This window comes from Sinocyclocheilus rhinocerous, unplaced genomic scaffold (genome assembly GCF_001515625.1).
Source record: "Sinocyclocheilus rhinocerous isolate Xijiao unplaced genomic scaffold, SAMN03320098_v1.1 scaffold114, whole genome shotgun sequence".
Lineage (NCBI taxonomy): Eukaryota > Metazoa > Chordata > Actinopteri > Cypriniformes > Cyprinidae > Sinocyclocheilus > Sinocyclocheilus rhinocerous.
In genome coordinates, this window is record NW_015646344.1 from 360,021 (window position 1) to 381,262 (window position 21,242).

The 21,242-nt window shown below is 37.6% G+C and overlaps 2 protein-coding genes across 5 annotated transcripts in view; both read right to left on the minus strand.

Moving 5' to 3' along the window:
* Positions 1-5,723: 5,723 nt before the first annotated feature.
* LOC107707310 (heterogeneous nuclear ribonucleoprotein C-like) lies at positions 5,724-17,326 on the minus strand. 4 transcript variants are annotated; one of them, XM_016511300.1, is made up of 9 exons: positions 17,186-17,326; positions 12,342-12,386; positions 10,462-10,727; positions 8,352-8,424; positions 8,209-8,259; positions 7,882-8,042; positions 6,661-6,774; positions 6,464-6,582; positions 5,724-6,047 (listed from the first exon to the last, which is right to left on the minus strand). In XM_016511300.1, exons 2-9 carry the CDS (start codon positions 12,344-12,346, stop codon positions 5,946-5,948), a joined length of 891 nt encoding a protein of 296 aa, XP_016366786.1. In that variant the 5' UTR covers positions 12,347-12,386; positions 17,186-17,326; the 3' UTR covers positions 5,724-5,945. The 4 variants fall into 4 exon arrangements, with proteins under 4 accessions (XP_016366786.1, XP_016366787.1, XP_016366788.1 ...); XM_016511301.1 differs by lacking the exon at positions 17,186-17,326 and adding an exon at positions 15,300-15,328; XM_016511302.1 differs by lacking the exon at positions 17,186-17,326 and adding an exon at positions 13,775-13,808 and having other exon boundaries at positions 8,209-8,256.
* Positions 17,327-18,282: 956 nt separating this feature from the next.
* LOC107707293 (FH1/FH2 domain-containing protein 1) overlaps positions 18,283-21,242 on the minus strand; it is a 6,847-nt gene continuing 3,887 nt past the window's right edge. The window contains exons 4-9 of the mRNA XM_016511279.1: positions 20,872-20,991; positions 20,619-20,780; positions 19,972-20,195; positions 18,764-18,983; positions 18,409-18,520; positions 18,283-18,321 (exon numbers count right to left, since the gene is read on the minus strand). Of these exons, the coding sequence (XP_016366765.1) occupies positions 18,293-18,321; positions 18,409-18,520; positions 18,764-18,983; positions 19,972-20,195; positions 20,619-20,780; positions 20,872-20,991 (867 nt within the window). The 3' untranslated portion in view covers positions 18,283-18,292. The remainder of the gene's footprint in view (positions 18,322-18,408; positions 18,521-18,763; positions 18,984-19,971; positions 20,196-20,618; positions 20,781-20,871; positions 20,992-21,242) is intronic.

Genomic DNA, 21,242 nt, shown 5'->3' on the forward strand with positions numbered 1-21,242 from the left:
ATATATATATATATATATATATGAGATTAAATGTGCAATAATGCTGAAAATCAACATAGACAGACATGAGGAGAATCACGCAGTCTCATAGTGTGACATGACAACACTAGTGTGCTAGTCAGCAGTTTTCGTAGTGCCCTAGTAAGGCTTTCTCTTTGTGTCTTGTTCTCGAAAAGCGTCTCACGTTGCTCATGGCTTGCTTTGTTCACTCTCATTTACATTCTAGCAAGTCACCCGTAGACCAACAGCAGCACAATGCAGCCTGCAGAGGGTCACACACACACACAGCAACATCACACTTTCTAAAAATCATGTTATCCAACAGCACTAAACACACACTAAAACTCACACTCGGTCAGGAACAAACACTGTCTTGGCAACAGCACTGCACACATGACCTTCTCAAAGACACACACGCACACACACAGTAGATGAGCCAGATTCACTGCAGCCAACCCATAAATCACCTCGTGGCCCAAACATCCTGAAGGATCTCCCATGCTACACCAGTGTTTGTGCATTTTTCACCTGGGTGTTTGTGTTTTGTGTGTGTTGTTGCGTTTCTGGTTTGTTCAGTCCATTATGTCTGTTTGCCTGTCAGCGTGGAGTGCCTCTGCATCGAATGCATGCCACATCACGCATGTACAACTGTGTGTGTTTGCACGGACTTGTGTTTGCTTAACCGTGAGACCTGCGCTTCGGCAAACAGTCGAGATTGAGTGTGATTGCAGACTTGTAACTTTCTGTTTGGAGAAGTGTGCAGTTGTGTGTGTTGACAGATAGATGATAGATAGACATATACACAGATAGATAGATAGATAGATGATGGATGGATGGATAAACGGACAACAGATAGACACACAGACAGACAAACGATGGATGGATGGATGGATGGATGGACTGCACTGGAATGATTGTGAGCAGTGAGGCGTCAGATGTGCAGCGCACACACACACACACAGAGAGAGAGAATGCTTCATTAATGAATATTCGTGTCTGGCTGGCATGCCGTTCTTCCATCTGTGGCATGTGTCACGCAGTAAGTGTTCTCTTAATCTTCATTTCATTGGACCTCATTCACTCGCCGTGTTTGAAATCGAGCAGATGTGTCTCCCCAATTCAATTCGTTTGATTGTTCCTGCGGCTGTCTGCTTCCAAAGAGCCAGAAGAACGGCACAGAGTGATCCCCATTTAATTCAATTGAACTGAGAATTAATTTCATATTAGTCTGTTTCACGTTGCTCAGTTTCGCTGTGATATAACAGGTATACCAAAGGTTGTGCAAAAGCAAATTCACTTAAATTACCTGCCATCAGATGTTATTCTGTCCATGGCCTCAGATCATGAAACTCATTTGATGAAACTTGGGGGAGAAAAAAAAAAAAAAAAGTAAAACGAGGAGACAAAACAACTAATGAAACTGAACATTTACAGGGACACATAGGGCCGGGTGATATGGCCAATAATATTATCACAATATTTTTTCCATATCATATGATATCGATATTTATCACGATATTCCTTTACTGTTAATGGGGAAGGAAATACTTTCCACATGTTTGTAAGACCTTGAGAATAAATGTAAACATAACTTTGTTCAAATTGAACTCCTTTAATTTAGGGCCCTGTTGTGAAATTCATTTTATTTTCCTCTAAATTACTTTTTTTCCCCCATTTTATTTTCTCAGGTTTCTATGGAAGCCTGTTTCCGCCACTGAATAAAAAAAAAAAAAAAGGTAATTGCGACTTTTTATCTCGCAATTCTGACTTTTTTTCTCATAATTGTGAGATATAAACTCGCAATTCTGAGAACATATCAGTCCCCCCACCCCTCAAAATTGGACTTTAACTCGCAATTCTGACTTTATAACTTGCAATTGCGAGAAAAAAAGTCATAATTGCGAGATATAAACTCGCAATTCTGAGGGAAAAAAAAGTCAGAATTGCGATATATTCTCAAATTTGCGAGTTATAAAGTCAGAATTGTGAGAAAGTCAAAATTGTGAGATATAAACTCGCAATTGCGAGAAAAAAAGTCAGAATTGCGAGTATAAACTCGCAATTCTGACTTTGCATCTCGCAATACTGACTTCAGAACTCGCAATTGTGAGTTCATATCACGCAATTCTGTGAAAAAAAGTCAGAATTGAGATAAAAAGCCACAATAACTTTTTTAAATGTTTTATTCTGTGACGGAAACGGGCTTCCATAGGTTTCTGTATTTTATGATTCAGTACAAATTTATCACATACATGGTGTCTAATGAAATAAATAAATTAATCTTAAAGGTGGGGTAAGTGATTTCTGGTAGCCAATGTGGATATTTTAAATAACCAAAACAAACACGCCCCTACCCCAAAAGGGTCTTGCCCCTATTTTGACAGCTACGCCCCACACATACGTATGCAACCCAGGCAACGATTAGCTCTGTGAAACAAAGCAAAACCAATGATACACCGTGTCTACACCGGATGCGAGCGGTGCGCCGCGACAAAATACTATAGAACTCATAATCAGTGATGCTCTGTACGCTGGATGCGGCGTGGCACGACGACAAATCCCAGACAGAAAACTGCTGTTGTGTTTTATTTATGAAGTATTGGCACAAATTTCAAATGATTTTCAGTGGTCGCTTTATCGCGTCCAGTGTACTAGACAGACTTTAGCTGTTGCGGCACGGTGCGACAACTGTCACGTCCGGTGTAAACACAGTGTTACTCACCTATCGAGAAGAAACAAAGCAACCTCGGCATCCGATTGCAGGCCTTCCGCTCCTTGAGTTCTCTCCAGCGCTGGAAAGCTGATCCGATATTTACACGGGTCCTACTTCTTGCTTTATCGTAAGCATTTTGTTCGACATTTTCAGACGTCTTCCTCTTTTTTTTTTATACGCCATCTCTATCTTTCCGTCGCTCGGCTAATGTCCATCCTGTGCACTGAGCGCTCTCTCCTCCACATCATGACACATAGACACGCCCTTCACTGCTGATTGGCTACAAGTTTGTTTTGGTACTCGGCCAGACTCAGTTTTCTAAAGTGTTTTTGAAAAAGCAGGCCTTCCGCTCCTTGAGTTCTCTCCAGCGCTGGAAAGCTGATCCGATATTTACACGGGTCCTACTTCTTGCTTTATCGTAAGCATTTTGTTCGACATTTTCAGACGTCTTCCTCTTTTTTTTTTATACGCCATCTCTATCTTTCCGTCGCTCGGCTAATGTCCATCCTGTGCACTGAGCGCTCTCTCCTCCACATCATGACACATAGACACGCCCTTCACTGCTGATTGGCTACAAGTTTGTTTTGGTACTCGGCCAGACTCAGTTTTCTAAAGCTTTTTTGAAAAAATACATACCCCACCTTTAAAGCGTTTGATCATTATTTTTTAATTAAATTTACAACAAAACATCGCATTTTTATTGTCAAGCAAGACAATAAAAAATACATTTGTTGTATGATAATCCTTAAAATTATATTATTACTTTCATAATTATATTTTATGCTATAGTAATATATTTCTGTCATAATTTGTTCAAGTTAAACCAGACTTTTTTTTTTTTTTTTTTCATCGCCTGTTAGATTAATCCATATTGAGTAAAAATATCCAGAGCTATATCATCGTTATCCACAAATTTGATCGTGATTTCGATATCACCTAGCTGCACACACTATAAAACTAAGTAGACTTGAGCTGCATATATTTATATTAACTTGATATTTGGCACAAACCCTAAAGACATGATGGAAATGACAAAATTTCATATCAATAGGTCACAGCGTTCATAAGATACAGCCCATTCTGTTTGGCTCCTAGGTAAGTGAATAAATAAAACTAATTTGAGGTTTGTCCTGAAAACGACTTGAAGACTGGACTGAGTGGGGAAAAAGAAAACAAACAAAAAAACAGCATGTAAGCGAATTGGTTGAGAATAGCGTAAAAAAATAAAAAATAAAAAACTGTCAAATTGTTAACTATCACCATAACCAACTTTGCACAGTTGGTGACACTAAAGGGTTTGAACGACGGATCACAAACTTAACACTAAGAAAACTGAAATGGAGAATAAGATACTCAACAGATACAATCAGCACCTGAACTCTAAAGCATTCGCTAGATAACCACAGAGCACCATGTAAATACTATGGTAATCTTTCATCTGGTTCTGCCACATTTTGGGTCGACAGGTTCACAGACTCCTGAGGCCGAAACAGAAAGTGTTTTGAGCGGTTTGGGTTGTGTTTTAACAGGTCCTCTAATGTTGCAGCGACAGACAGATCAAAAGATGAATGTTAAAGATGAATGTGAAAAACAATCTCATAAAAAAAAAAGAGATGCGTCTAGACCTGTTTGTCTAAACCTAGTCTTAACCCTACTATACAACTCACATCCTAAACAAACATTCAATAGCATGCAACAACATTCAAAGGGTTGTGCACCATTTAGCTGAAGATTCTGAAGCGGTTTATCATAGTATTTGTTCCAGATTCTTACAATAAGAGCCAACATGTCATTAACACGTAGTTTTATTGAAACTTATTACACAGACCAAACAGAAAACAGAAACGGAACAAATTAAAACGAAATGGCAACAAACACAGCTTGTATTTATCAGAAGCAAACTCTTAGTGTCACTGTACACAGATACAAACCGACGGGTAAAATAACATTGACTGTACAATCCGAACTTTTTCACACACAGTGACCCAATATGGAATATAAAACGGTTCAATCAATCAGTATTTCTGAGAGGTTAAATAACAGAACTGGGCCACACTGCCGCCCACTGGTCAGGACGAGCAACTCTACATTTATTTCCAAAAGGAGTCCTAGAGGAACATTGCAGTGCCTGAACCGACGCAAACAAATTAACTCCTGCTGGATGAGTTCAGATAGTTCAGGGTTTGGGGACTAAAGTCCGTCAAAAGCTTCGGGACTCAACTGGAGAGCAATCAGAGACTATTTTGAGCCAAAATTATCTAATAATCGTCTAGTATGTGTTGGGGAAGACGATGACGATTAACAGAACCCTGCACGGAAGGGTCTCACAACCACAAGAATCAAGAAAAGCATTGGTAAAGTCAGACATTCACGTGTATTTGAGCGCATCTGTGCAATATTGGTCTGCACAGGCCGGTTAAAAGTGCGAGTGACCTCAAGACCATGGCAGAACATTCCCAAACTCCAGCCACCATTATCACCACCGTAACTCATGCAGCGGTTTAAGATCTTAAAACACCAAATGAGAAGGACCTGGACGTGCCTGGAGTGGGAAAGCCATTGCTTTCTAGGCTTTACAATCCAATTGGTGCAAACCAATAAACAAGGTTAAATGTACAAAATGCATGTTAGTGTCTCTTTAGGAGCGATGCATTCTGATTGGCTCACCAATGTGTCAATCACACTAGCAGACCAACATTAGTCATTCAGGATGTTGATTATGCATATCCACACAAATACGGAGTTTGTCTTTAATAGCTTGTCAAGTTACAAAACTACTAACCTTCATCTAAGCACAACCTATACGAGTTTTGGTAAAACCCAATCATAGCACTAAGTAGTTCCTCCTCCTCCAAATATTATGCAAACACATTCAAGCTTTTGGGTTGGCAGTATTAAAACAGCTTAGCATGGTAAAGTTACTACTAATATGTTCAATGTCACATCAATGAAGGGATTCCACTGCAATCAAAAGTAGTTTCTCAATCCTAAAGCAGAAAACGTTAATTTATTTTAATGCAGATTTGGTCAAGAATGACGAGATCTCGGAGTACGGTGGCTGAAGTCGGGGGTTCGTGCGACCGAGAGTCATTTGTAAAGCAGAGATTCATTTTCATGATGAGTCTTAGCCATTGTTCTGGACTTCGAAAATAAAACTAAGGGTGCATTAAAGGTCAGAGGATCTACTCTATATCTCATGGTGAGCATGCATGCGTGTCCGTATCGGTCACATTTAAGAATGGTCTCCATTGGCGCTGTCTCCATCATCCTCTCCTTCCTCCTGCTCACCCTCTTCTTCCTCCTCCTCGTCATCCTCCCTTCCTCGACTCTTGATCTGCACAAACCCAAGGCGATGGGTGAATACGAGCGAGAGCTTGAAAAGAGTCCGCACATTCAAACATTAAAGCATCACAAGCGAGATGAGAACGATATATGCAATTTACTGAATAAAACAAGGCAAACGTTTCGGTCACATGTTGACCATTTTCAATGCCAATGGTCAACATGTGACCGAAACATTTGCCTTGTTTTATTCAGTAAATTGCATATATCGTTCTCATCTCGCTTGTGATGCTTTAATGTTTGAATGTGCGGACTCTTTTCAAGCTCTTCATCTTTGGGTAACCTTTTTTGGTCCACGCACTTCAGTTGGATTTTTTTGAAGGCGCGGTGAGTCTCTGGCTGCTTCTCTGAATACGAGCGAGTCAATGATTACGTGATTTCTGCCGCTGTTGTTTCTCCTTCACTCACCTCCTCTTCCTCCAGCAGGTCTCCCTCGTCCTCGTAGTCGTTCATTTCCGTGCTCTCGCGCTCTTTCTTCCCGCTGGAGTGCTGCGGTGAGGCTTCATCTGGTTTAGAGCTCTTTGCCTCTGTGCAGAAACATGAGGGGAGAGTGATCAGAAATGACTAGTGTTGCTGTGTTTGGTCGGTAGTGTTATGGCCTGTACCGGATTTCTTGCTGTGGTCTCTCTCCATGCGCTCCAGGCTCTCCAGCAGATAGTCCACTTTGTGTTTAATCTGAGTCAGTTCTTTCTTAATGGTTTGCAGATCGTCAGCTCTCACTGAACACACACAGGGATATGAATGGTGGTTACTAAACAGCTGAGACTTTGAGTCATCCAAATGTACACTACTCTTTAAAAGTTTGCTGGTGAGATTTTGTAATGTCTCTGAAAGAAGTCTCTTTTGCTCACCAAGGCTGCATTCATTTGATAAAAAATGCATTAAAAACAGTAATATTGTGAAACATTATTAGAACTTAAAATAACTGTTTTCTATCTGAATATACTGTACATTAAACTAATTTATTTCTGTGATCAAAGCTGAATTTTCAGCATCATTACTCCAGTCTTCAGTGTCACATGATCTTCAGAAATCATTCTAATATGCTGCTGATGTGCAGTATTGAAAACAGCTGCGCTTCTTCATATTTGTGAAAAAAAAAAGTTTGGGTAAGATTTAAAAAAAAAAAAAAAAAAATTAATACTTTTATTCAACAAGGATGCATTAAATAGTTTAAAAGAGACAGTAAAGACATTTATAATGATACAAAACATTACCGTTTAAAATAAATGCTGCTCTTTTGAATTTTGTTCAAAGAATCTTGGAAAAAATAAAAAATTTTCCACAAAAATAATCAAGCAGAAAAACTATTTTCAATACTGACTATAATAAAGAACCATTCTTAATAACGGAGCACCAATAATAATAATTTTAATAAATAAAGCAGCAAATCAGCATATTAGAATGATTTCTGAAGGATCATGTGACACTGAAGACTGGAGTAATGATGCTGAAGCTTTGATCACAGGAATAAATTACATTTCAAAATTAATTCACATAGAATACAGTTATTTTAAATGGTAATAATATTGTACAATAACACTGCTTTTACTGTATTTTTGTTCAAATAAATGCAGGCCAAAGAGTATAAGACCGGTCTTTCAAAAACAAAAACAAAAGTTCCAAACCTTTGACTTATATACACAGTATATATATATATATATATATATTAGAATATTATAGTTATAATATATATATTAAGATACTAAAAACATTTTAAGTAGTGAACATAGAAAATAAAAGTAAATAAGAATTGTAAAAAAAGAAAGACAAAAAAAATAGGATATATAAAATGGAGAATATAGCAGAAAAGAAGTGTGTCTCACTGGTGCGGGACGTGCGCTGGCTGCTCTTGGAGGAGAAGCTGGTTTTGGTCCTGCGGCTGCCGCCAGCGCTCACGCTCACTCGCGCCCGTTTGGAGGGAATCACCGCCCGCGAGAGAGGAGGAGGAGGAGGAGGGGGAACGCGCGACGGGTACGAGTACATCCTGAAAACACACACTCAGATTAACACACGTTCCTGGAATCATGCAATCCCAGTTCAGACAGACATTCAAAGCCTTTCATGAATAATAATAATAATAATAATAATAATAAAAATAATAAAAGCTCTTTGCAAAGCGTTTGATCAGTGAATCTGTAAGGAGAACTCACCTGTCATAGTAATCTCTCTGAAAGTCATAGTCCAGATCAAATGAAGAACTGCTGGAGGAGAAAACAATTCAATGATTAACATGTGGAAGTATTTTTACCCCTAAAAATAAATAACAATAGAATGAAAAATATAAAACGCAAACCTGTACATATCTCCCGCAGAGCGTTTGATAGTCTTTGAACGATGAGGTTTTGGCTCACCAGCCAGATTAATATCTAAAAATGCAGAAAGATTGCACATACACACAAAAAATGTACATTGTGGCCTAGTGGTCACGAGACAAGTCACTTTGGATAAAAGCATCTGCTAAATTAATGTAAAATGTAACCACAAAAAAAAAGGTGATTGTATACGTAAGCAGGGAGAAACTTAACAGACATCTAAAACATTATAAAACAATTCTTATTTGAACTATTACACTGGAGCAAACAGATCCATTCAAATAACTTTGGAATGGCCATATTTACAACATTAGGACACAAAACAGCAACACGTCGTCAAAAATTTCAATTTGCTTAGAGTTCAGACTTTGGTCAAATTAAAGAAATCGTGGAAATTTCTTGATCCCATTTCCCCTCTACATTATCCAAATCTGGGTAAATATTGCAAAAACATAGCCAGGGCATATTTCCCCCCTAAAATTCAAGGAAATCAATTAAACGATAATAATAATACAATTAAAAATGCATAAAATTGCATAAAAAATTAGGAATACTCTTAGATTAAGATTTGTCATTGTGACTGCAGGTTTTTTTATTACTCAGTATGACAGTTAAATAATTTTTTTTCCATATTACACCAATGAGAATTTGGATGAAAGCATGCTAAATCCGCATAATTATGTCAGAATAAAAAAAATAAAATAAAAAGTATTTAAACGAAATATAATATATATAATTCCTTATTCTTTTGATTTTTGGTGGACACATTCTTGACAGATTTTGTGAGATAACCAAAGACTGCATATATAAGGTGGCTCTCTTAATAATATGAACGGAAGTGCAACGTGAAATATGACAGAATAAGTCCCGCCTTCTAAGTAAAACAGCCAATCGCCAATTGGTTATGTCATCGCATCACTGCAGCTGCCATTACAAGCTGCCAGATCCTTTAGAAATAGACCCGAGATGACGCATTTTGAATCGCACATGTGCATTGCCTGGACCAATTTGAAGATAGAAGACAACATTTATGGGGCAATTCATGTTGGATTTACTTGCCGATTTCAAATTTGTTATTTAAATGCGAGTTTGGCCTGCAGTTTTTGAGATTTCATTATTTTGCCATTCAAGTAGATAAGAGTTGATCTCGCATGCCTGGAGGCATTGCAAATAGGGCCTTGAAAAGGACTTTGGATTAACTTTAAAGCTGCAGTCTGTAAATATTTTTGAGCAAGTACATAACCAGCCAGTGTTAAAAATCTCCTTATCTTAACCCGATTCACAACGGTAAGCATGTAATCATGTTTTATAATTTAAGTGGTACTGGGAAATACGACCATGGCGCTGCGTCATTACGTCACGTCGGTAAACACAGAGGAGTCCCGGATAGTAGGCTAAATCGCGTGTGTGGATGCTGCAGGTGGCAGATCATTTATAGTCTTTTCTCACAGCAGCTGGAATAATTAAACTTGTCATTATAGAACGAGTTGTAAGCAACATTAAATAGCTTTTTGAGGTTAAAAGAACAATTTCTTTCGATGACATTCGAATAGTATGCCAATTAGAGATTAGACTTTACAGAAATTGAAATCTACAGATAATGCTAATATACACTAAATACATGTAGTCACGCAATGCTGATGTTGTTAACATTAACAATTTGAGAACAAAGTATAACAATAATAATAATTTGCACGGTTTGACGTGAGCTAAGCAATCGTTAGATTTAATCAGCATTGGTAGCATGATTTATTGTAAAACTTTTTTTTTTTTTTTTTCAGTTGGTCAGAACAAAACTGGCAGACATTTTACTTGTTCAGATGACATTTTCCAGTGAAAGTTTATTTTGGACATACTTCCAAGACGTATTATCTGTATTTCCACGCTGATGCACAACCCACGTAAAGAAAATAATTCAGCAAATAACTGCAATTGCTGGTTTCAAACAGAGATGGCGACAAAGAGGCAAAACTTACAGACTGCAGCTTTAAGATTGTAGCGTCCTCGGGTAACAAAAGGTAAGAAATGAACCTGAGATTTACAATGACCTGCATCAAAGAGATCTTCACAGTGCGACGTTACTCTACTTACCGAGCACCTGTCCGACGATCATCCTCCCATCTTCACCCCCGACTGCCGCTCTGGCGTTCCTCTCGTTGGCGTACTGGACGAACGCGAAGCCTTTGTGCACGGAGCAGCCCACGATCTTACCGTACTTACTGAAGATGGCCTCCACATCGGCCTTGGTCACCAGCATGGTGTTGAGGTTCCCGATGAAGACCCGGGAGTTCAGCGAACGCGGATCCGTCTTGTTGGTGACGTTGCTGGCCATCAGGCTGCTGGTTGTGGGGGAATGACTGGGCAAAAAGAGAGGAATAAAGGGGGTGCAGAAGATTGACAGAGACAGGAAGGACAAATGAGAAATTAGCATGTCTATAACAACATTACTAGCCTCGATAGCTACCTTTCCATCCAAAGTGCGAAGTTAACTTGTGAAAAATTTTAATTTTGCACGAACCAATTGAAACTAAAGCACCGTTTCCATTCCATGTGTTCAAAAGAACAAAAACATAACTTTCTGGGAAATCTGCACAACATATCAGTGCTAAAAATGGAAGTTGCTGCAAATGCAACAGACAAAATGCAATAGCAACCGCCGCCATGAAATCTTGGCCTGATGTTTGGTTAACACAACCATTACAGTTCTGGGAGGTAAATGTACCAAACCATCATACATAATCATTTTGATTACAGACTTTGGCTCAGGCATTTCAGAATTACTAAAACAATATTTTAGATTATGTGCAACGCGATTGGTCTGCTAGTTAGTCCAGTTATCCAATCACGTGATCAGTTTTTGTTGCGCTTCGAGGAATTTGTTCAGTAAATGTGTTTCTATTGGCGTTTGCGTGCATGTCTTCCAATTGGATTAAAAACTTTTCTTTTTTGGTGCATTTTAAGGTTGTATGTACATGCAATTTTTTGTGATATCTCAAAATGTGCATACAAATATGTGGATGGAAACATAGCTAGTGAAAATGGATTAGAAAAAAAAAATTAGAAATCTTCTTTAGATTAGAAATCTAAAGTCAACATGAAACGGTATCCGCAACACATTTTACTTTCATAATTACATGTTTCTGGTCTTATTGTAAGTGATTCAACACATGTATTACTTTAAAATAAATGCGAGCCAATTTTGGGTTCATGTTGACTTTCTCACACTTTAAAATAGAACCACAAGAAGATCAATACATAAACATTTTTCAATTAGTCCATTATTTTGAACATTACCACAGTGCAAGACATTTGGGGGAAGAACAAACATTTCAAGATATATACAGTTTGTAACCATCAAGATAAAGTATACATTAGTTTCATAAGGTATATCACCTAGTATATTTAAAATAAGAGCCACAGCAGTCATATATGAAGCTTTCCTGTGCTATAATGTGCATAGATATACAATTAAAATCTGAAGATTCACATATCAACTAGACTGGCGTTTATGTTGTAGTTTTAAGCAGTTTGACGGTCAAATGTGTCACGGGATGAAGTATATATCTGTATGAACCAGGGCTGGGCAGGTAATGTCGTAATGTATGGCCAGCTGAGATTTCACACATGCAAACTAAAATGCGGAAGTGAAACTAACCGCCTGCTGCATTCAAGCTTAAATACAGAGGCATTATAATATTGCTTTGCTTATGGGTTTGACAGAGTAAAATGGGTGGAAATGCACAAAACAGTGAATTCACTGAGGAAAATGGATCTGGTTGTGTGTGTGGATCGCTTTCGGTGCTTACTACTTGTCTGAGGGGTAAACTGGTATGTTTGAGTTGGACTGGGCAGTGTTTTGGTGGCATTTTTGGATGCTTTTGGGACACACGGCCTACAAGACCACCACATAACGTGCACATTGAGCTAAGTGTGCTAAAGGGGATGTTGGGGGTTGAATAGTCAGAACTCACTCCATTCTGTCTGTAATTCAGGTCGAGTCGTCTGCCTGCCTGATTCTGTTGGAGAGAAGAGGGTTGTTATTGGACACCATTGAGCTGCTGCTCAGCAGTGCATTGTGGGTGAAGGTCGTACTGTGTGGGTGGGTGATGTAACCCACGGCACTTTCACAGACATCACACCAATCTCAACACTTTCCCAAGGTCAAACAAGCAGTCTAGTGTTTGGATGCTGCCACCCAGTGGTTGATATACACAAGCAAAGAAAATTAAATCCAGACAGATATCCCAAGTGAAACAGAACAGCCATGTCACCATAACGTTTTAAACATGCTCAATGTCACATAATCCCTAACTAAAACCCTTTAATTTAAGGGAACATTTTCAGTGTCAAATAGAGACACGTTTCCCGGTCATGTGACACAATCAAATCCTACGCTAATGGAAAAAAAGACCTTTCACACCACCGTCAAGAGATTAAAAAGGTCTATTAAAAGAAGCTCTCGGCACAGCTTAAGACACACCATTAAGTCTGTATTATAGCTGAACAAAAAGATTAATATCAGTGTGTGTAGGAAATTTCAGCTTTATAGGGATGAAAGCAGGTGAAGCCGTCACTACGGGCCAATTATACAGCGAGTCAGAGGTCAATGCAAATTAAAATATCCAAATCTCCTCAGGCACTATGATAGATAGCAGGACAAAAAAACACAAATTTAAGGTAAATTAGGCCCTGTACGTTTCTATAATTGGTATAAGTTGCACAATAACAGCTACCTTTGCTTCAGCAATTTAAGGACTAGTCAAGACTTTTTCAATGTCTCAATATTTCATTATCAGCATTACACAAAGTCAAAAGCAAATTATGTTACAATTACCCTTGTTTTCACCCCTGCCAATTGAAGATTCAATAGTGTAAACATTGATAATTTAGAATCTTAATGATAGTTCATGGGAAATCAATGTTTTAAATGTGAAATTTAGATGCGTGTTCTTGAAATTATCTACAACAATCTATCATGGCAAGACTTGTTTCATCTTGCACTCATCTAGAACACAACTGTACTGGGAAAAACAGAAATACATTTAAATTAGAAGTAATAAAGCACTAGTACACAAAGTTAGAATTGTCCTCTTTAGTACACTACCATTAATCCAAAAATTAGGCTAGACCTCATTGTCAAAGGTTTGGATTCTCTCTAGGAGTGGTTTAGCAAACTCTAGCATGTGGTTTAGGCCTGTTTGCTGAAGCTGATTTAGACCATGAACTATGAAATCTTTAAAAAATCCACAAGTCTACAGACTATTTAGAAGATATTTACTCTAGGGCATTTTTAAAGGTAATGGAAGAAGGTAAAGGCTACACACAGCAAACAGGAGTCTAGTCTGCATAAAACACTTTTCAGGAAGATTGGCAGAAGTGGAGAATAAAAGAAAAACCAACTTATGGATTGACGTGGCTCAAAAAAAGCTGCCTCAAAATCTACAAAAAAAAGCAAAATGAATAAAATCAGAAAGGAACATCTTTAGCTCTCTAAAGCAGGGAAAATGTTTTTTTTTTTTTACAACCGATTACTTTAGGGTCGACAGACCCAAGATCAACATTATAGAAGTAATCTTTGTGAAAACTGATTTGTTTTCACAAATTTGGTGTAAAATATGGACTTGAGAATAGAAATGTGACCTCCATGACTTTAGAGCAAAATGTGCATGTTGTAAAGGCATCAACGTTAGCATGCAGTGTTTAGTCTAGACCAGGGTTTCCCAAAGTGCGAGTCGAATATTCTGCAACAAAACAGGCAAATGCAATAGCACTGGATCACCCCCATTTCATTAAACTTCACTGTTCACACCATTCTTATCATCCAGTCACATTGCAACACTTGCTTATGGTGTAAAAAAGCCGAGAAACTGACTCAATTACAATATATACACAATTATTTATATATGTTCCAACTTGTCTTCTACAGTCAAATGCTTGGTAAAGAAATGGTAAGATTAATCATAAAACTTAAGAAATATTAATAAAAGTGGTGGATAGGTTGGTTATACCCAATATATTGGCGTGTGTATGATTCTTATGTTTGGGAACCCGTGATCTACACATATTACAGCTAAAAACAAACCAGACTTTAGTTGGAATATGATATTGGATGTGTGCCTAGTGGGCAACTGTGAGGGGGACATGATTTGGTGCATTTCACATAGTCATACAAGATACACATTTACTGAAGACAAGATAAGAAATACTTGTATATTCTACATCAAGCATAGAAAGAAGACAGAGCAAAATTAAACCACTTTCTAATGTGAAATTGCATTGAACATATTGTTCAAGTCTTAAATGAATCAGTCCGTGTGGGTGAGGGGGGATACATATATAATTTTCATTTCTTTAAGACATTCTACAAGACAGCTATATGAGTTTAATGGGCTGAACTTTGGGAATACACACAAATATGATGCAATTTTGAACACATACAGCATGAGGCAGTTGAGCACTTGAGCAAAGGCAGTAATACTTTCTTTGGCCCACTGGGCCTTCTTCAAACATTTATTTAATATTAATGCAACCAGCTCAATTCAACATCCTTGATGTACTTTTAATGGAAAGATTGACCGTTTACATGATTTTGCACAGACATGGGGTGCAAATGTAAAAAGTGTTAAGTGGTCCATGCACTGATATTACTGCATGAGACGGAAAACGTGTTTTCTCAGTCCATTAAAAGTGCCGAAAACAATTCAAAACCTGCAAAAACGCTGTTTGCTGAAGCTGATTTAGACCATGAACTATGAAATCTTTAAAAAATCCACAAGTCTACAGACTATTTAGAAGATATTTACTCTAGGGCATTTTTAAAGGTAATGGAAGAAGGTAAAGGCTACACACAGCAAACAGGAGTCTAGTCTGCATAAAACACTTTTCAGGAAGATTGGCAGAAGTGGAGAATAAAAGAAAAACCAACTTATGGATTGACGTGGCTCAAAAAAAGCTGCCTCAAAATCTACAAAAAAAAGCAAAATGAATAAAATCAGAAAGGAACATCTTTAGCTCTCTAAAGCAGGGAAAATGTTTTTTTTTTTTTACAACCGATTACTTTAGGGTCGACAGACCCAAGATCAACATTATAGAAGTAATCTTTGTGAAAACTGATTTGTTTTCACAAATTTGGTGTAAAATATGGACTTGAGAATAGAAATGTGACCTCCATGACTTTAGAGCAAAATGTGCATGTTGTAAAGGCATCAACGTTAGCATGCAGTGTTTAGTCTAGACCAGGGTTTCCCAAAGTGCGAGTCGAATATTCTGCAACAAAACAGGCAAATGCAATAGCACTGGATCACCCCCATTTCATTAAACTTCACTGTTCACACCATTCTTATCATCCAGTCACATTGCAACACTTGCTTATGGTGTAAAAAAGCCGAGAAACTGACTCAATTACAATATATACACAATTATTTATATATGTTCCAACTTGTCTTCTACAGTCAAATGCTTGGTAAAGAAATGGTAAGATTAATCATAAAACTTAAGAAATATTAATAAAAGTGGTGGATAGGTTGGTTATACCCAATATATTGGCGTGTGTATGATTCTTATGTTTGGGAACCCGTGATCTACACATATTACAGCTAAAAACAAACCAGACTTTAGTTGGAATATGATATTGGATGTGTGCCTAGTGGGCAACTGTGAGGGGGACATGATTTGGTGCATTTCACATAGTCATACAAGATACACATTTACTGAAGACAAGATAAGAAATACTTGTATATTCTACATCAAGCATAGAAAGAAGACAGAGCAAAATTAAACCACTTTCTAATGTGAAATTGCATTGAACATATTGTTCAAGTCTTAAATGAATCAGTCCGTGTGGGTGAGGGGGGATACATATATAATTTTCATTTCTTTAAGACATTCTACAAGACAGCTATATGAGTTTAATGGGCTGAACTTTGGGAATACACACAAATATGATGCAATTTTGAACACATACAGCATGAGGCAGTTGAGCACTTGAGCAAAGGCAGTAATACTTTCTTTGGCCCACTGGGCCTTCTTCAAACATTTATTTAATATTAATGCAACCAGCTCAATTCAACATCCTTGATGTACTTTTAATGGAAAGATTGACCGTTTACATGATTTTGCACAGACATGGGGTGCAAATGTAAAAAGTGTTAAGTGGTCCATGCACTGATATTACTGCATGAGACGGAAAACGTGTTTTCTCAGTCCATTAAAAGTGCCGAAAACAATTCAAAACCTGCAAAAACGTCCCCTGAAAAAAAAACGACTGGATCACAACGACCCTCAAAAATAAGAGCAAAAATAACGTGCAAATAATCGTATTAAAAAGGACAAGCTCACTCCAAATGTCTACAGCCGAATAAAAATAGTCTACTCCTGTTGAGAAAATCAGTCTGTCATGTTAAAAATGGACTTAAAACGCGTTTTTATTCTGAATCCTGGACATGGAGGGAAAAACGACCCCATCTTGAAAACACAACCACCGGTCCATATGAGCAATTTCCTCCACATTAACTTCAAAAATCAAACAAACCAGCTGCTCTAGCAGTAGTCCTGCAAAAAATGAGGTGAAAAATAACTCCTACTTTGAAAAATAAAATAAAAATCGTGCGGTCCTCTCAAAGCATATGTTTTGTTTTCTTTTTTCACTGCTCTACCAACGGCATCACAAAATGTACGCCACCAAAGCCAAGCAGAAAATGACCAGAAAAATGCATTAAAAAAAAAAAAAACACAAAAAAAATTCTCCAAAGATAGTTCAAAATCAGTCAAAAATTTAAAAAAAAGCGACAAAAATCTCTCGAATCAAAATACTCACCGGGAGTTTAAGATTAAAAATGATTAAAATTCGGTGCTGTACTGTTTTGTGGATACACTCCGTACCAGCTCGTTCAGTAGACACCGACCAACAGACGAATGCACGAAATGGCGTCGAGCAAATACGCACCGGAAACAAGCCCCGCCCCGCTCCACACATACTCGCATCTCATTGGCTACATTTCAACGCGCTGAAGAAACACGTGGAGTTGATTGGTGGATTTACGCGTCATTCTCTTGTACGTCTATCTTTTTAAATAAAGTCCGCGTTTGATTGGTGAATGAATGCAGGATTTGGTTCGCGGCATCTTCCCTCAGAGTGCTAATGTCTTTACAAAAACTTTAATCCCATAATACAGTTAGCAGTTCGTTAAATCTGAAATAAAGTTACAAAAATGTATTATATGTTGTAACAAAATAATTATTTTTACTAATTTAAAACGTGGTAAATTGCCCTGTCATTAAAAGTAAACCAATTTAAGTGGCTAAAATATTCTGAAAACACTTTAGGAAATACTGTATTATTAATACTGTTGTAATTCACAATAGTATTTTGAGTTTCAAGCATCTGTAAACCATTAGCACAAAAAAAAAAAACATTAAAAGTATAAACTTAACTAACAAATGTAAATTACTAAACAGTTACTTGTAACACAATGCCATTGAAAGATCATTGTTAATCACAATTTTATTGAATACATCTGAATCACAGGAAATTATGGCGAAAATAATGCAAAAACATTGTAGTTTAAATACCACTGTACCGTTAATGTAATATTTAATGTATAAAAAGGCAAGTCAGGTGATGTTGTCACAATATACGGGGTAAGTTGTCAGAATGGAAACTTAATGGGTTTGTCAAGCATATTTTAAGCATTAAAACAATAATGAAACAAAACAATTCATGAACAGCAACAATTCAGCATGCAAAATCACTGACTTTTGACTCCAAGCCTCAGAGTTACTGAGATTTGTGTCAGCTTGCCAACAATGCAAAAGAATTGACAAAAAACAGACGTCATTTCAAGTTTTGCTTCCAAACTCAAAAATATAGTTGACAAGCTAATGAGTCAATGAGCTACACTTTTAGAGGAATGAGGATTGGCGTTCACCACTTCAGCCTTCGGGAGTGACAACCTGGAACAAAACAATCCTTAGTATCTGTAAATATCATCAATTTTTTTATTTGAATGCAACTGAGGGATGTGGCAACAATTATAATACCTTTTGTGTCACTCGACTTGCTGCGTTGTCGTGGAAGAGTGAAGCCAAAGTGGAAAGGCGATGATTCAGGAGTCTTCAAAACCTCCTCAAGTTTCTCCTGCTCCTGATTCTCCTTCAGTGAAAGAAAGTTATCCATCATTATACGTAGCTTCCTGAATAAAACGAATTCACTTACAGATCCATGCATTGGCCTACTTCTTGCGAGATGTAAGAACTTGCACATTTGATGGATAAAGTATTATTTAAATATACATAGAATTAAATATGCAACATTTAAGTAGGCTATACATCAAATTAACCTAGAATGAAAAGTAGCGTTTCAGGCCCTTATTTGAGAAAAGCGCGCTTTACTTACATCAGACAGGGTTTGTTGGAGTCTGGGTTTGAGTTTAGGTGTGTTGTGACTGTGCTTCTCCCTCTCTCTCTCCTTCTCTCGCTCTCTCTGTTGAAGGATAGCACTGCGAGTGGCTCTGTACTCCAGAGCAAAGTCACTGACGGTCTTACAAAACACCTCCGCACTCGTTTCTCTAGCTGTGGTGCGCGAGTAACCGAGGAAGAGCAGGAACGAGTGGAATCTACATGCAAGGAAAAACGAAAAGTGGAGCACTGTTGTGTCTTTGACATTTACATTTGCTTTTCAGTGACCTTCAGAGGCCCAGATGGACTGCATTGTCAGAAAAACGATGAGGAATGGATTTGAACACTAAGCTTGTACTTATTGGCTACTGCAAGCATGATCAGATGCAATAATATTAAATTAATTAATTAACTATACACCAATCAAGAGTTTTGACAAGCTTGATTGAATTTATGTTGCATGACCTTAAAAAATAGTTTGATATAAAATTTACCTAAATGCTTGAAATTGGTTTTGTAGACTAATATAGGTAAAAATAAAAATATAAAAAAATATATAAATAACACTTAAAAAGCATCCCAGGATGAACCTCATGAATTTATGTTTGAGATATATATATATATATATATATATTTTTTTTTTTTTTTTGTCAAAAGGTTTTTACAAACAGAGACCAAAAAAAAAAATATATATATTTTTTTTTTTGGTCTCTGTTTGTAAAAACCTTTTGACAAAAAAAAAAAAAATATATATATTTTTTTTTTTGGTCTCTGTTTGTAAAAACCTTTTGACAAAAAAAAAAAAAATATATATATTTTTTTTTTTGGTCTCTGTTTGTAAAAACCTTTTGACAAAAAAAAAAAAAATATATATATTTTTTTTTTTGGTCTCTGTTTGTAAAAACCTTTTGACAAAAAAAAAAAAAATATATATATTTTTTTTTTTTTTGAAAAGGGACAATGCACAATTTTAACATAAATATTTCCATTTCATGCATTGTACCGAATTTAGCCAATGGCTAATTTTCATCCGCAGTCCCTTGGCAGGTAATGACTAACATAAAACATAAAAACAACAAACGCATGCAGTAAAACATATATACATACATACACATAATGTACAATAAATATAGCGTCCAGTTAAACCACAGCCATGTTTACAGAGTTGAGTTGATTTTAAATAATGTTGTAACTAACTTGTTTTACCTGTTGATGACCCTGCGGTGAACGGCTCGTAGCACCTTCAACCTCTCCTCACAGTCTTTCAGAAACTGCGTGAGCCGCTGATGGAGCGTTGCCTCTTCTCTGCCTTCCTCTTTTCTTCCTCCCCCTTTCTTTCCATCTTTCTCAAGTAGTCGGAGTTGATCCCAGGATGCTTTGCAAAGCGATTGAAGCTGCGAGAGATTCAGCTGCACTTGTGTGTAGTCGCACTAGCCATCAGCGTGTGATTGTTTAAATCAGAGACAGGAAAAGAGGGATAAAGACAAGAAAAGGAAACACAGTCACTGAGAAACAGCCAAACATCTGGATTAACTTAAAAGTCTATGCAGTTTTACCAGTCAAAGCTCTTGTCCTCATTTAATATTTTACTATTTTCCATAATTTAGAATTATAACAAAACAATCAAAACTAAACAGAAAAGAATAAAGTAATCACATTTGAGCTTCTGTTTTGTCTAGATAGCTATGGATTTAGCTCTATTCACTCTGAACGCTCTCTCAACAAAGTTCATGAGGTAAATACTTTGTAAAGACTGTTTATTTAGTATTGGACATATAGCTGGAAAAATGACTCGCTGTTGAGGCCATATTCAGTGCATAGTGCACAATATGCTACAAAACATAGCAACATACCTTGCTGGCTTTTGTGACAGCAGTGATGTCGGAGTACAGATCAGAGGATTGTGGGTAAAGCTGGAGCAATAGCACACAAACGTGATGAAGAAGAGGCTGCCGGCCTTGTGTGTCTCTCACCTGAGAGAGTTTGCCCAGGTAACTCAACTCAAACCCCCTCGCCTGTGCAAAACACACACCATCATGCAATGGACACAGTTGGACACATGGGACAGTTATGATTGTGAACACATTTTTACACAGTCATTCTCACCTTACAGCCGTTCAGAAAGTTGCCGACGGCCAGCACAGTCGCAAGTATGCAGCGGAACGTCTGATTGGCCGCTAGCTGCTCCATGGCAAGCTTCAGATGGAAGAGCGGCTCTGCGATTTCCTGTTTACACACACACACACACACACACACACACACACACACACACACACACACACACACACACACACACACACACACACACACACACACACACACACGCACACGCACTCGCACACGCACACGCACACGCACTCACACTCACACTCACTCGCACTCGCACACGCACGCACACACACTCACACACGCACACACACACAAACACACACACACTCATGCACGCACGCACGCACACACACACACACTCATGCACA

Excerpts from the sequence above, each read along its gene's own strand:
- LOC107707310 (XM_016511300.1), bottom strand. Across the intron at positions 8,425-10,461 it reads GATCGTCGGACAGGTGCTCG|ATATTAATCTGGCTGGTGAG; the intron begins GTAAGTAGAGTA and ends CTGCATTTTTAG. Across the intron at positions 6,583-6,660 it reads AGACCACAGCAAGAAATCCG|AGGCAAAGAGCTCTAAACCA; the intron begins GTACAGGCCATA and ends GTTTCTGCACAG.